Source organism: Hyla sarda, chromosome 12 (assembly GCF_029499605.1).
Source record: "Hyla sarda isolate aHylSar1 chromosome 12, aHylSar1.hap1, whole genome shotgun sequence".
NCBI lineage: Eukaryota > Metazoa > Chordata > Amphibia > Anura > Hylidae > Hyla > Hyla sarda.
Window position 1 is genome coordinate 42,309,868 of NC_079200.1, and position 16,098 is coordinate 42,325,965.

Consider the following 16,098-nt stretch of genomic DNA (forward strand, 5'->3'; position numbering starts at 1 on the left):
AAAAAAAATTGTTATATAAAAGCCATACGTTTGAAAAGAATGAAAAATCTCCTTCATAATGGTTGAGAATTTTAATAGTAAGTAAATAGCAGTGTGTCTTATAAAGACATAAGGAACAATATATTAAAAGTTTAGTTTGGTGACAGGTACTATTTAAAGGAGGCCTGTAAAATGGCCTCTTGTGTTATTTCTTTGCATTGCATGAAAGATAAACATGTAATGCAATAAACTTTATAGGGGACCCAACAAGGAATAAAAAACACCAGAACAAGAATCTGCTAGACAGAAGCTGCCGGATCAGTGCTCACGTATAATTGTCCGACACCTCCCTAAATGTTTGTATACTATCTCATTCTTTTCACCTCGTGGTGTATTGGGAAATTTAGCTTGTTGCTTTTTATGAGGTTATAGGGTTTGGGCCTGGTAATCGCCTTTCTATTTGTGGCTCCATTGAATGACTCATAGTAAAGAATTAGTATAAATGGTGCAGCGCAGACACATATTATTCCACCGTAATCCTTGAGGTGACAGACACGTACAGAACATACAAGTGCATATTACACGATCATAATGAAGGGCTTCTTTAGGTTGTACTACATAGATTATATGGCGGGTTGCAGTAATAGAGAACATGGTGATCCCAGAATTATCCTAGTACAGTCTGCCTCATATAAACTAGCTTATGCCTTAAAGGGGTGCTCCGGTGCTTAAACATCTTATCCCCTATCCAAAGGATAGGGGATAAGATGTCTGATCACGGGAGTCCCGCCGCTGGGGACCCCTGGGATCATGCACGCGGCACCCCGTTTGTAATCAGTGCCCGGAGCGTGTTCGCTCCGGGACTGATTACCGGCGACCGAAGGGCCGGCGGCGTGTGACGTCACGCCTCTGCCCCCGTGTGACGTCACGCTCCGCCCCTCAATGCAAGCCTATGGGAGGGGGCGTGATAGCTATCACGCCCCCTCCCGTAGGCTTGCATTGAGGGGCGGAGCGGGACGTCACACGGGGGCAGAGGCGTGACGTCACACGCCGCCGGCCCTGCGGTCGACCATAATCAGACCCGGAGCGAACAGACTCCGGGTCCGATTACAAACGGGGTGCCGTGTGCATGATCACGGGCGTCCCCAGCTGCGGGACGCCCGCGATCAGGCATCTTATCCCCTATCCTTTGGATAAGGGATAAGATGTTTAAACACCGGAGTACCCCTTTAACTTCATTAGGGCTGAGCTGCAATACCAGACACAGCCTATGGACAAGGGTGGTGGTGTTTCCGGTGAAAGACCCTTTTGTTCCCTCAAATCTTGCTTAGGCTAGGCTCACATGACGATTTGTGCTTCCAAAGCACGGATACATTGGGAGACTGTCAAAATTCAATGGCTGGAGCGTAGTTGGCTAGTAACTTTGTTCCAATTTTTTAAAGCCTGGCTTTCAGCACTTTTCAGTCTAATACAAAGCATGGATACATTCGAGAAGTGATCCAGACGTAGGGAGGAATTTATCATTGGTTATCTGGTGTACATTTGTCTCACAGTTTGTCTCAGATGCTGTTTTGAGACTTTTCATTGCGACTTTTGCTTTAGAAGTTTTTTTCTAAAGGAAGGTACTAAGTCATAATTTCAGTTAAAATCAGGCAGTGGTAAGAATTTCATCAAATGTGACTTTTCAGTTTGTCGCAACTGTGCTAACTTAGGCGCAAATCTACACCAGCCCTTACTTGGCTTGGCTTACAGAACTGACCTTGGACAGCATTTTTAAAAAGTCGCACATTTTGTTGCACGGAATAAAAAGTCGAACAAAAAGTCACAAAGGAATCACCATACAAAGTCGAGTACTGAAGTAAGAAATGTGATCAGCACCAGATTTATCACTTGCTCTGCACCGTGTAGTACATTTGGTGCAGGTACACAGTTTCCACCACATAAATTAATGGGTAAAACGACATTCATCTCCTCTTGATGAATTCCCCCCATAGTCACTAAAATGAGTGGGGTCCAACATGGATATGTTGGCATGTTTTGACAGTTTTCTGACGTATATGTGCCATGGAGACACAAGTCTAGCCTAACACTGTAAAATGTGCATATGAGATTTGAAAAAGAAGACTCCATTTCGTTCCAGGAACAGCGCTATCCTTGTTCATGGGCAGGGTCTGGTATTGCATGATTCACTTGGATATGGCTGAACTGCACTACCCAGTAAATCCCATGGATAATAATGGCGCTGTTCCTGAAGAAAAAAGAATCTCCTGAAGGGTAGGTTGAAATGTACCTGCAGCGTATTTCGTGAAACTCATCCACTGGCGAGAGTGTGGATTTCACACACACAAACGTGCTGCATACACACTGTGAGAGTATCTTCACGCCTGTCTCCAGGTTGGGTGTGGTTTTATAACTTGGCTCCATTCACTTCAATGGAACGGAGCTGCAGAACCACACCCAACCTGGAGACAGACAAGGAGCTGTTTTTGAAAGAAAGTAGGTCTGTTTTTCTATTCCTGGATAACCCCTTTAATGAAAGCTCTCGCAACACATTCTCCAGTGCAAACATACTGGAACAATTACAGTTGGTATTCTCATCTTCTAAATTGGTGGCGTATCACAAGGATAGACCATTATTTTATAAATGCTGGGGGTCTGACCTCTAGGACCCTGCCAATCCTAAGAATGAAGAGGATTCAGTGCTAATTTAATATTGCTTCCCCTTGAGTGTTTGAAGGGAACTACAGCCAACCCCCATGCACTTGAAAGAAGCTGTGCTGAAGCTTCCCTGCACAGATGGTGCCCTGGTGATGTTGTACTGTGAAGGGTGCCCTTTTATGAGGGTCTCAGAGGTCATATCCTAGCTATATGCCATCACTTTGAGATGCAATACCCCCTTACATCCTGTAAGTCACTCCAGAACCAACTAGTTTTGTAAATCTAACCACAGATCATTTTTTTTTTCTTTCACAAGGTATCTGGTATCAGCGTGACCGATGGGAAGGACCAGCTGGTGGTTTTTCACACAAAAGACCGCAAAGACCTTATTGTATGTCTATCTTTTCCTGGACAATCCCCTCAAGACAGCCGTGTGGGAGAAGTTGTCGGAGTATTGGCCAACCACTTCAAGAAGTAAGTGTACCATGGTAGACATTCATAATAAACTATATCTAACACTCATATTCCTCATGTAAGATTTCAGAAATATCATTCAAAAGTTCTGTAAATCTCTTTGAATGAGGACAATTGATCCTGATCTCTGTAGATCACCCTACATGTCCTATCGTGTTGTCCACTTTCTGTGGACATTTTCGGACTCTTCCAATGATTCATGGGAATACAGCCTTTTAATTGACAGTGCCCTTGCCTGGGACGCAGAGAAAACAGTCAATTTGTGCACTGGACCATTACAACCTATTAACTAACTGGGGGCTTCACTGGTCAGCATAGAAGGCTGCCAGCTCTGCTATTGAGTGCTCAAATCTATTGATTTGGCCTACAAATGCCCTTCACCATGTACACCCTAGACTGCTGTATGCTTCAGTAATGCCAGTAGTTTTTAATGTATTAATATACTCTTATGGTGGAGGCCCACGATATAATAAGTGCTATATTTGGGACTTCAACCACCAGATCAGGGGGAAATTGCACTGACCATAAAATCTCTTAGAGGTAAGATGCTGACGTGGAAGGGTTAACAAACATGCAAATAATACTCTAGTCCTTCCTGTGATATTTCCTTATTTCTGTGGTTTTCAGCGCTCATCGTGTCTTCCATCACCCACTCAGGGCTGCTAAGTAATATTATGAGTGACACATACAGCTGGAGGGGGTTCAGTGCTTCTTCCTGTCACTTTCGGTGCATTCATGCTCGGCTTTCAGTGGTCTTTATTACCTCTTGGGTCACCCTCCAGCTTCCGCTTTCCTTTATCATCTTTTGAGGCTCCTGTGTTGTGTATATATTGACCCCTTCCTACCTTTGCCTTTCCTAACCTTTGAGAAAAGAGGGTCATTCTTAGGAGAATGGGTCTGATTGTTTCCATGGCAGCTGCATCAGTATCTGAACGGATTGATGGAGAGTTTAATGAGCTGCACGAAAACCCCCGGTCAGCACCAGGCAGCCGGCCAAGCTCTTTGTACTCGTCAGCTTCACTGCCCCATTCCGTCTCTTCTGCACCCCCCTCCTCTCTCCATCCTTTCATCCTGCACCTCCTCCTCCTCTCGCTTTCCTTCTTTCTCTCCTATGAGACTGGTGGAGGGTGGACACAAGGAGCGCTCAGAGAAGAATTTCCCAGAATCTCTACAGCAATTCTAGCTGCTCTTCAACATCGCAGCCTCTCAGGTCTCGGCTTGGCATATATACATAGAGCAGAATACCTTCTTAAATATTTTTCGCTTCCTCTATTACGTTCCCAGTAAGTTCTTTGTTAAGAAAGAATATAAACGCACAATAGACCCTTGTCCTGTTCCACCATAAAGAACTCAACCTTGGCCTATATAATGTACAGTGTGATTATATGGTATTAGTCACTCTCACATTCACCTTTCATCCTTACCGTGAGTGAAATCACATGCTGGCATCGCTCACATGCTTTATCTTAGGCGGCTCACTACAAAATAATTTAGCATGTGCCCATTATAGCACAGTAGTCACTGGAGAACAAATAGTTAAAGGGGTACTCCGGCCCTAAGACATCTTATCCATATCCAAAGGATAGGGGATAAGATGTCTGACCGCTGGGGACCCCCACAATCTTGCATTCGGCACCCACCTCTTTGAGCTGCACGCTGCGCTGCCAGCTCACAAACTGCCGGGTGCCGACCGTGGTCGGCACCCGGCAGTTTGTGAGCTGGCAGCGCAGTGTGCAGCTCAAAGAGATGGGTACCGAATGCAAGATTGCAGGGGTCCCCATCGGCAGGACCCCCCCCCCCACGGTCAGACATCTTATATCTTATCCCCTATCCTTTGGATAGGGGATGAGATGTCTTAGGGCCGGAGTACCCCTTTAAATAATGCTATTGAACATTGTTACTATGAAAGAGCTGCATCTGACATAGCATCAAAGATTATGAAAAATCCTCTCCCCTATTCAAAGTAAAAAAAAAAAAAAAAAAAAAGCTCTCTTCCCTGGAGAGCCCTGGGCAGATAAGGCGTTGTAATCAATACATTAATGGCACAGAATGGCGGATGATTACTTCACCGCTGACTCCTGAGGAGACTGGTCACTCTGTTTCTGTTGCTAGGCAGCAGCCCCTAGGCTAGGTTCACACTGTGTTCTGACTCTCCGTCACAGGTATCCCTCCGCATCCCGTCAAAAAAGGACACAACGTATACTGTGGTGGATAGCAGCGGGTTCCATTCATTTTAATATATTTGTGTCCTATATGCTATTTTTACTGAACTGAATAACACAGCAGACCGATCTTTTGAGTCCGGATAAAATATTGTATAAGGCCCAAACATGGTCACATTGAAATTAATGGCATCCGCTGCTCTCCACCATCCAGCGGGAAGCGGATGGATACCTGTCTGGGAAAGTAATCTTAAAAAGATGAGAGAGGAATATAATTTTCATCATAGGTATATCTCAACTATGAGAGACATAATGAGAAAAAATAAATCCATAAAATCACATTGATTTTTAAAGATTTTTTTTGCAAATTATGGTGGAAAATAAGTATTTGGTCACCTACAAACAAGCACGATTTCTGGCTCTCACAGACCTGTAACTTCTTCTTTGAGTCTCCTCTGTCCTCCACTCATTACCTGTATTAATGGCACCTGTTTGATCTTGTTATCAGTATAAAAGACACCTGTCCACAACCTCAAACAGTCACGCTCCAAACTCCACTATGGCCAAGACCAAAGAGTTGTCGAAGGACACCAGATACAAAATTGTAGAACTGCACCAGGCTGGGAAGACTGAATCTGCAATAGGCAAGCAGCTTGGTGTGAAGAAATCAACTGTGGGAGCAATTATTAGAAAATGGAAGACATACAAGACCACTGACCGTAGTTTCAAAATGATCTCAAGAACAGTGAGCAAAAATCCCAGAACCTAGTGAATGACCTGCAGAGAGCTGGGACCAAAGTAACAAAGGCATCAGTAACACACTACGCCGCCAGGGACTCAAATCCTGCAGTGCCAGACGTGTGCTCCTGCTTAAGCCAGTACATGTCCGGGCCCATCTGAAGTTTGCTACAGAGCATTTGGATGATTTACAAGAGGATTGGGAGAATGTCATATGGTCAGATGAAACCAAAGAAGAACTTTTTGGTAAAAACTCAACTTGTCGTGTTTGGAGGAGAAAGAATGCTGAGTTGCATCCAAAGAACACCATACCTACCGTGAAGCACTGGGGCGGAGAAAACATCATGCTTTGGGGCTGTTTTTCAGCAAAGGGACCAGGACAACTGATCCGTGTAAAGGAAAGAATGAATGGGGGCCATGTATCGTGAGATTTTGAGTGAAAACCTCCTTCCATCAGCAAGAGCATTGAAGATGAAATGTCGCTGGGTATTTCAACATGACAATGATTCCAAACACACCACCTGGGCAACAAAGGAGTGGCTTCGTAAGAAGCATTTCAAGGTCCTGGAGTGGCCTAGCTAGTCTCCAGATCTCAACCCCATAGAAAACCTTTGGAGAAAGTTGAAAGTCTGTGTTGCCCAGGGAAAGCCCCAAAACATCACTGCTCTAGGAGATCTGCATGGAGGAAAGGGCCAAAATACCAGAAACAGTGTGTGAAAACCTTGTGAAGACTTACAGAAAATGTTTGACCTCTGTCATTGCCAACAAAGGGTATATAAGAAAGTATTGAGATGAACTTATGTTATTGACCAAATACTTATTTTCCACCATAATTTGCAAATAAATTCTTTAAAAATCAGACAGTGATTTTTATGGATTTTTTTTCACATTCTGTCTCTCATAGTTGAGTAATACCTATGATAAAAATTACAGGCCTCTCATCTTTTTATGTAGGAGAACTTGCACAATTGGTGGCCGACTAAATACTTTTTTGCCTCACTGTATGTATATTATAAAATCTTGAAGCTTAAATGGGCACTGTCATTCAAACTAATTTTTGCTATTGTACTCCTCATGGTAAATAAAAAAAAAACTTTCTAATGTATTTTGTTTAACAAATTGAAGTTTTCTATGTTTTATGTGTGTTTAAAAAAAGCTGCCACTAGGTGTCTCCCTACTTGTCCAGAGCACATTTTCCCCCATCTCTTGCACAGACTTTGGACTCCTGCTGGCCTGGGAGAAGTCCAAAATCATGAAATGCAGTCTAAAGTGCTTAGGGGTGTGTGTGCAGCCTTATCCAATCATAGCTCATCTCACACACTGAACAGCTCTGGGCTGTAAGTAGCAGAGTGAGAGAGGAAGTTCTCTCCTGTGTGGCTTCAGATGATGTCACACCTGCTGGGTAACGCCCCTTCCCAGTCTGTGAATCTGACAGACTGAGCACAAAATACAGAGCAATATCAAGGTAGAAAACTAAAAAAATTATAAAAATAAAGGCAGGGGGTGGTTTATCATGAGCAGTGAACTGGGAGGATTATAAAATGTAACAAGATCAGGACAGGTACTCTTTAAAACTAAGTGTAGACTTTCTGTTCTATCTGTTATGATAAGGAGGAGGCTGCTGGAAAGTGATGTCTACAGCATTACAGTGAAAGGTGACACTAGTAGATAGAAGACAATAGGTGATGTTCACAGCTCAGCCCCCCTCTCCCTTGTGAAATGACCTCTTCAAAGCATACCCAGAAACTTTTCCTCTCAGTGTCAATGGGACAGCTTTAGTCTATTGTTACCTATGTCTATCGGGCTTGCTGTAAAGCCTCTCTCCAAATGCTGTTGAAAACCTGTGTAGAGGAAGAGTGGTGCAGTTGCCCATAGCAACCAAATTGCTTCTTTCATTTTAAAGAGGCCTGTGAAAAATGGAAGAACCACTCTCTCTCTACACAGGTTTTAAATAAACCTCCCCCATAGTCCTTCCATCACAGGGTCCGTTGCTGTAATTTATGACGGTGCTTGTGTCGCAACCTCAGGTATGATGCCTGTGTGCGTTAAAGTAAATATGGCTGATGTGATCTGTTTCTGCAGGTCTTTGTCTCTGCACTGATGTAAAAAGATATTGGGACACATAGGCCAAACTTCCTGTGTGTCATGAGTGGAGATAGGACCTGGGTGCTTACAGTATGTAGGTCACCGAAAGAGATGAGCAAACTTACAGTAAATTTGATTAGTCACGAACTTCTCGGCTCGGCAGTTGATGTCTTATCCTGCGTAAATTCGTTCAGCTTTAACCCCTTAACGACGCAGGACGTATATTTACGTCATGCGCCGGCTCCCGCGATATGAAGCGGGATCGCGCCGCGATCCCGCATTATATCGCGTCGGTCCCGGCGCTCATCAACGGCCGGGACCCGCGGCTAATACCACACATCGCCAATCGCGGCGATGTGCGGTATTAACCCTTTAGAAGCGGCGGTCAAAGCTGACCGCCGCTTCTAAAGTGAAAGTGAAAGTGACCCGGCTGCTCAGTCGGGCTGTTCGGGACCGCGGCGTCCCGAACAGCTTACATGACACTTGGAGGGCTCTTACCTGCCTCCTCGGTGTCCAATCGGCGAATGACTGCTCCGTGCCTGAGATCCAGGCAGGAGCAGTCAAGCGCCGATAACACTGATCACAGGCGTGTTAATACACGCCAGTGATCAGCATAGGAGATCAGTGTGTGCAGTGTTATAGGTCCCTATGGGACCTATAACACTGCAAAAAAAAAGTAAAAAAAAAGTGTTAATAAAGGTCATTTAACCCCTTCCCTAATAAAAGTTTGAATCACCCCCCTTTTCCCATAAAAAAAATAAAAAACAGTGTAAAAAAATATATAAATAAACATATGTGGTATCGCCGCGTGCGTAAATGTCCGAACTATAAAAATATATCATTAATTAAACCGCACGGTCAATGGCGTACGCGCAAAAAAATTCCAAAGTCAAAAAAAGCGCATTTTTGGTCACTTTTTATACCATTAAAAAATGAATAAAAAGTGATCAAAAAGTCCGATCAAAACAAAGACATACCGATAAAAACTTCAGATCACGGCACAAACAATGAGCCCTCATACCGCCCTGTACATGGAAAAATAAAAAAGTTATAGGGGTCAGAAGATGACATTTTTAAACGTATAAATTTTCCTGCATGTAGTTATGATTTTTTCCAGAAGTACGACAAAATCAAACCTATATAAGTAGGGTATCATTTTAACTGTATAGACCTACAAAATAATGATAAGGTGTAATTTTTACCAAAATATGCACTGCGTAGAAACGGAAGCCCCCAAAAACTACAAAATAGCGTTTTTTCTTCGATTTTGTCGCACAATGATTTTTTTTCCGTTTCGCCGTGCATTTTTGGGTAAAATGACTGATGTCACTGCAAAGTAGTATTGGCGACACAAAAAATAAGCCATAATATGGATTTTTAGGTGGAAAATTGAAAGGGTTATGATTTTTAAAAGGTAAGGAGGAAAAAACGAAAGTGCAAAAACTGAAAAACCCTGAGTCCTTAAGGGGTTAAGGTGCACCGGTGGGCTGGAAGAGGTGGATACAGTCGTAGGAGACTCTTTCCTAGGAATGTATCCACCTTTTCCAGCCCACCGGAGCCCCTGAAAGCTGAACCAATTTATGCAGGAAAAGTCATCAACTGCCGAGCCGAGAAGTTTGTGACGAATCGAATTTACTGTAAGTTCGCTCATCTCTAGTCACCGACATCATAGGATCCATTCAGTTTATTTATGTAGCTCTTTTCTGCTCAGCAATGTCTATATAATTGAAAATTGGAAGGAGGGGTAAAAAGTGACTACTCTAGAAGACAGTGTTTTCCAAACCGTGTGCCTCCAGCTGTTGCAAAACTACAACTCCCGGCATGCCTGGACAGCCTTCGGCTGTCCAGGCATGCTGGGAGTTGTAGTTTTGCAACAGTTGGAGACGCACTCTTTCGAACACACTACTAGGGTGTATCATGTTTCTGACACTCATATGGAAGAAATAGGGGTAACATATCTCCTAGATGGGCTGATAATACATCCAGGCCAGTAGGTGCTATACTATAGAAAGAAGTAGAACAACTGGTAGTGTGAGAATATAGAGAAGATAATATTCTGCTTTTTATTTGGAAACCGTCTGTAATACTTGATTCTACTCTAGAAACTGTATATGAATGAGGTACTTCTGTTGTGTATTAAAAAGAATGGGAATTGCAGCTGACTAAGTGCCAAAAAGGTGTTTCCATGCCCCTGAAGTGTCAAGGGCTGTGACCCCGTTTCACTCCTCCTCCTCCTATCCCTGCTTGATTGACTTGATTGGAAGCCGAGCTCTGTTGCCAAATCTTGTACCTGTGCACAGCTCTGGTAGCTGAGCCCAGAATGTCAATCAAGTAGGGACAGTGATTTGGGGAGGGGGAGGCGGTTGAAGTGTCAGGTTCCATGTCAGGAACTGTCCAGAGCAGCATAGGTTTGCTATGGGGATTTTCTCCTGCTCTGGACAGTTCCTGACATGGGCATCAGGTGTCAGCAGAGAGCACTGTGGACAACACAAAATTTTGTTTTTTTTAAATAAAGATTTTCCTCTGTAGAAAACAGCTGCTAAAACGTACTGAAAGGATTAAGATTTTTTTAATAGAAGTAATTTACAAATCTGTTGGCACTTTCTGGCACAAGTTCATAAAAAAAAAAAAAAAAGTTTTCCACCGGAGTACTCCTTTAACCTCTTAAAGACCTATGATGTGCCGTTACGTCATGAGTCCGCTCCCGTTCTATAACGTGGGGCCACGGCGTCCTATTGCCGTGCGCTATTAACCCTTTATATGCGGCGATCAACTTTGAACGCCGCCTCTAAAGGGTTAATATCGCCTAGTCTAAAGTGAAACTAAACTAATGCCGGTTAGCTCAGGGGGCTGTTCGGGATCGCTGCGGTGAAATCGCGCCATCCCGAACAGCTATAGGACACGAGGAGGGTCCCCTAACCTGCCTCCTGGTGTCCGATCGCCAAATGACTGCTCAGTGCCTGAGATCCAGGCATGAGTAGTCAAGTGGCAGAATCATTGATCAATGTAAAAGATCAGCATGTGCAGTGTTATAGCCTCCTATGGGAGCTATAACATTGCAAAAAAAAGTTTAAAAAAAATAAACTTAAAGGGGTATTCCGGGCAAAAACATCTTATCCCCTATCGAAAGGATAGGGGATAAGATGTCTGATTGCAGGGGGCCCGCCGCTGGGACCCCCCGCGATCTCCCTGCAGCAGTCGGCATTCAATGCGTAGCTGCATCTGCAGTTTCAGAAACCGCCGGGCTTCCAAGACGGGGACGTGACGTCAAGCCACGCCCCCTCCATTCATGCCCCCTCCCATAGAAATGAATGAAGGGGGTGTGGCATGACATCACATCCCCGTCTCAGAAGCCCGGAGGTTTCCAAAACTGCAGACATAGCTACGCATAGAATGCGGGCTGCTGCAGGGAGATCGCGGGGGATCCCAGCGGCGGGCCCCCCGCGATCAGACATCTTATCCCCTATCCTTTGGATAGGGGATAAGGTGTTTTTGCCCGGAATACCCCTTTAATAAAGATCATTTAACCCCTTCCCTAAAAAAAAAAAAAAAACTGCGTAAATACAAATTTTATTAAACCTATGTGGTATCGCCGCGTGCGGAAATGTCCGAATTATAAAAATATATCATTAATTTAACCACATGGTAAATGGCGTATGCCAATACATGATCAATACAAAAATGGTACTGAAAAAAACTTCAGATCACGGGGAAAAAAATGAGCCCTCAAACCGCTCCATATGCGGAAAAATAAAAAAAATTATAGGGGTCAGAAGATGACAATTTTAAACGTATACATTTTCCTGCATGTAGTTATTTTTTTCAGAAATACGGCAAAATCAAACCTATGTAAGTAGGGTATCATTTTAATCGTATGGATCTACAGAATAAAGAGAAGGTGTCATTTTTACCGAAAAATGTACTGTGTAGAAACTGAAGCCCCCAAAATTAACAAAATGGCGTTTTTTATTTTGTCGCACGATAATTTTTTTTCTGTTTCGCTGTAGATTTTATGGTAAAATGACTGACGTCATTACAAAGTAGAATTGGTGGCGCAAAAAATAAGCCATTATATAGATTTTTAGGTGCAAAATTTAAGGTAAGGAGGAAAAAACGAAAGTGCAAAAACAGAGAAACCCCGGGTTCTTAAGGGGTTAAGCACTCAAAACAATCTTCCTATTTGCACTTTCGTTTTTTCCTTCTCACCTTCTAAAAATCATAACTCGTTCAATTTTGCACCTATAGACCCATATAAGGGCTTGTTTTTTGCGTCACCAATTGTACTTTGTAATGACATCACTTATTTTATAACATAATCTCCGGCGCAACAAAAAAATTATTATTTGTGGGGTGAAATGAAAAAAAAAAAACGCCATGTTGCAACTTTTCGGTAAAAATGACACATTATCTATTCTGTAGGTCCATATAGTTACAGGGATACCCAATTTATGTAGGTTTTATTTATTTTACTACTTTAAAAAAATACATGCACCAAAATTTGTTTGTTTAAAATTGTTATGTTCTGACCCCTATAACTTTATTTTTCCACATACGGGGCTATATGAGGGCTCATTTTTTTTGTGCCGTGGACTGTAGTTTTTATCAGTACTATTTGTTTTGATGAGAATTTTTGATCGCTTTTTATTAATACGGTATTTTTATGGTATAAAGTGACCAAAAATTCACAATTTTTGACTTTGGTATTTTTTTTTTTACGTGTACGCCATCGACCCTGCGGATTAGCTAACCATATATTTTAAAAGTTCAGACATTTACGCATGTGGTGGTACCACATGATTATTTTATTTTTTTATTACATTATTTTATTTAAAAAATAGGAAAAAGGGGGGTGATTCAAACTTTTATTGGAGTGGGGGCGGCTTATTCACATTACTTTTTATTTATTTTTTTAGCACCCACAGGGGGGCTATACCATGCAATCTTCTGATTGCATACAGTGTTCAATGCTAAGCCATAGCGTAGCACTGATCAGTGTTATCGGCACTCTGCTTCTCCAGCCTGCTGAGCAGGCACGGAGCAGTAGATTGCCGATCGGACGATCAAAAGGCAAGTTAGGACCCTCCTGTCGTCTAGTAAGCTGATCGGGACATCGCAATTCTGTTGTGATAGTCCCGATCAGCCCTGCTGAGCTGCCAAGATAGTTTTACTTTCACTTTAGACACCGCAACCAACTTTGATCGCGGCATCTAAAGGGTTAATGCTGGGCATCGGCCCGATCTCTGCTCGTGAGAACGGTTTAAACCCCGATAGCGGGACTCAGGACGTACAAGTACACCCTGAGTCCTTAAGTACCAGGGTGTCAGGGTGTACCTGTATGCCCTTCAACCTTAAAGGGTTACTCTGGTGGGAAAACACATTTTTTTCAAATGAACTGGTGCCAGAAAGTCATACAGATATGTAAAATACTTTTATTTAAACATTTTAATCTTTTCAGTACTTTTTAGCTGCTGTATGCTCCAGAGGAAGTTGTGTAGTTTTATCCAGTCCGACCACAGTGCTATCTGCTGACACCTCTGTCCTTGTTGTGAACTGTCCAGAGCAGGATAGGTTCACTATGGAGATTTGCTTCTACTCTGGACAGTTTCTGACACGGACAGAAGTGTCAGTAGAGAGCACTGTGGTCAGACTGGAAAGAACTATACAACTTCCTGTGGAGCATACAGCAGCTGCTAAGTACTGGAAGGCTTAAAGGGATTTTTCCTGTCAGCAGAGAGCACTGTGGTCAGACTAAAAAGAACTCCAGAAAGAAATACAACTTCCTCTGTAGCATACAGCAGCTGATAAGTACTGGAGGGATTAAGATTTTTAAATAGATGTAATTTACAAATCTGTATAATTTCTGCAACCAGTTGATTTGAAAACACTTCTTTTCCACTGGAGTACCCCTTAAGCTTAGAAGTCAGATCATCTTTACCTGTTGCTAATAGGTAAAGTTGCAGCCAGCCATACGGCTGTATCTACCAGCATAAAAGCCTTGGTTTCGTCTCATGGGGAGGTGGCCTCCAATGTCTATAAGATCAGTATGCCTTAAAGGATATCTGCAGCCATAGACATGTGGTATTGGCGGCGTGTGAGGTGCAGGGAAGATGTAATTACCTTAGGGGCAGATGGCATTAACCCCTTGAGTTCGTGATGCCAGGGCATGGTTTATCCTTAACCACCGGAAGGTATACCACTGGATCCCAGGCTATGCATGGGGGCAATGAAGACACAGATGCCAAATTACGGACAACGGTAGCTTTACTGAGGGTAGACAGTTGTTACAGTCTATGCAGTGCAGCCAGGTCCCAAAGAGCTTTGCTGGGACTTGTAGTTGGACTGGAGAATTTAGTGCAGGCCATGCTGGGTAGACAGATGACTTGACTGACTTGTGACTAACAGGACGGTGACTTTATCTTACTTGCACTTGACTTGTGGCTGCAGGACTTGAGTTAAGGCCTCCAATGCTCCGGACACACACAATAGGCACGACTTGACTGGACCTCAGCAGGAAGCAAGAGAGAGAAGCTCCACCCAGGGCTTATATGGGGAGAATAGCAGAGAGCCCATAGATCACTCTGGGGGTCAGCTGGTCACTGGTACCTCCTGGGTAACAATCACATGGTACATTTTATTAAAGATATAACACATCTTTTATTATCTAACATATATAAAAATGGGGAAAAAACTACAGGGGGCCCGAGGGACACTGCCTGACAGGGCAGGAAAGGTACGGGGCAACACATCCTGTACTGGGCCACCACATACACTCATCCCCTATCCGCAGGAAAGCTGGGAACCCTATGGATAGGGGATAAGTTTCTAAGACTGCAGTATTCCTTTAATGGAATATAGTACAAAGATGAGACGGCCCCTTTCAGTAAATCTTGGTGACTCAAGCATAGGGAGCAGGTCTATACTAGAATACAGAATTTGCATCCTAATCATGGAAAGGTTCTATGCAACGCTGGTCATTGATATTCATGATTACAGAATGATGGAAGGAGTCATTCCTGAAGTATCTTATTAAATGTCATTTTTCTATCCTGACAGTGAGAAGAGGCGTCTCCAGGTCACCGTGTCGCACCCAGTCCAGTGTAGCCAGCACGGCAAGTCCTGCTCCATTACTGTGGAAACCAAGATAAACCAAGCACAGCCTCACTTCAGCAAGAGCCGCTCCGGCTTCACCTTAAGCGTGCCAGCCAACTAAGAATCATGCACCTTCACCATATAGTGATACCGAGTATCTCAGCTCCGTGCCTTACATAACCAACTATGTTGGGGGACCGGATCCCCCAGCAACTCTGTTGCACAATTTTATCCAGGGTTCTTTAGCCTATAGCAGTCTCTTTAAAAAATTTAAAAATTAAAATCTCTATAATTACATCCTATATGATATTTCTAGTAATAATAAATACGATATGTAGGATGCTAAATTCTGTGACGCCAAATCATTGGTAATTGTCTTGATTGTCGGTGTATATGTCATTTATTGGACCCGGGGATGAAGATAACTTTGGACAAGCACTGGTGCCTGGTATCCAAAGTAAAGTGACTTCTATTTGATCGCATTGAATCTCAGAATATCATAGCCCAAATGGACAAGAGGTTACCCCACCACGTGACAGCATCACCCTCTGTGGCCTTGTTTCAAAGAGTGGTCCTCCCATTGCAGAGCAATGCTTTTATAACAGTAGTACAAAGCGTCCATCTTTGGAAACTGCGGGTATATATCTTTCATGTGCGTCCTATCCAGCTAGGACTGGATGGACCAATACCGTATGACGGTGCCTTTTGTAAGTGGCTTTGCCCAGGTTTTTCTGCTTGTCTATGTATTTAGCATTCAGTTATTTTTATACTTTTGATAGGTACTGGACACACGTTTATCAATGCAAAAATGACATAATGCTACCAGGGTGGCATATCCCTCCAATGCCTGTAAATTATTTAATAATGTATGAATCTCCGTGCTAAATGATTTATATACTGCAAAAAAAAAAAA

At 43.1% G+C, this 16,098-nt stretch overlaps 1 protein-coding gene across 2 annotated transcripts in view; it reads left to right on the plus strand.

Annotated features, from left to right (window-relative positions):
* MYO1D (myosin ID) overlaps positions 1 to 16,098 on the plus strand; it is a 141,028-nt gene extending 124,930 nt beyond the window's left edge. Inside the window, exons 21-22 of one of the 2 annotated variants that reach the window (XM_056548861.1) lie at positions 2,954 to 3,111; positions 15,150 to 16,097. In XM_056548861.1, coding sequence (XP_056404836.1) covers positions 2,954 to 3,111; positions 15,150 to 15,306 — 315 coding nt within the window. In that variant the 3' untranslated portion in view covers positions 15,307 to 16,097. Of the gene's footprint in view, positions 1 to 2,953; positions 3,112 to 15,149 lie in introns of both variants that reach the window. The other variant, XM_056548860.1, reaches the window with a different exon arrangement.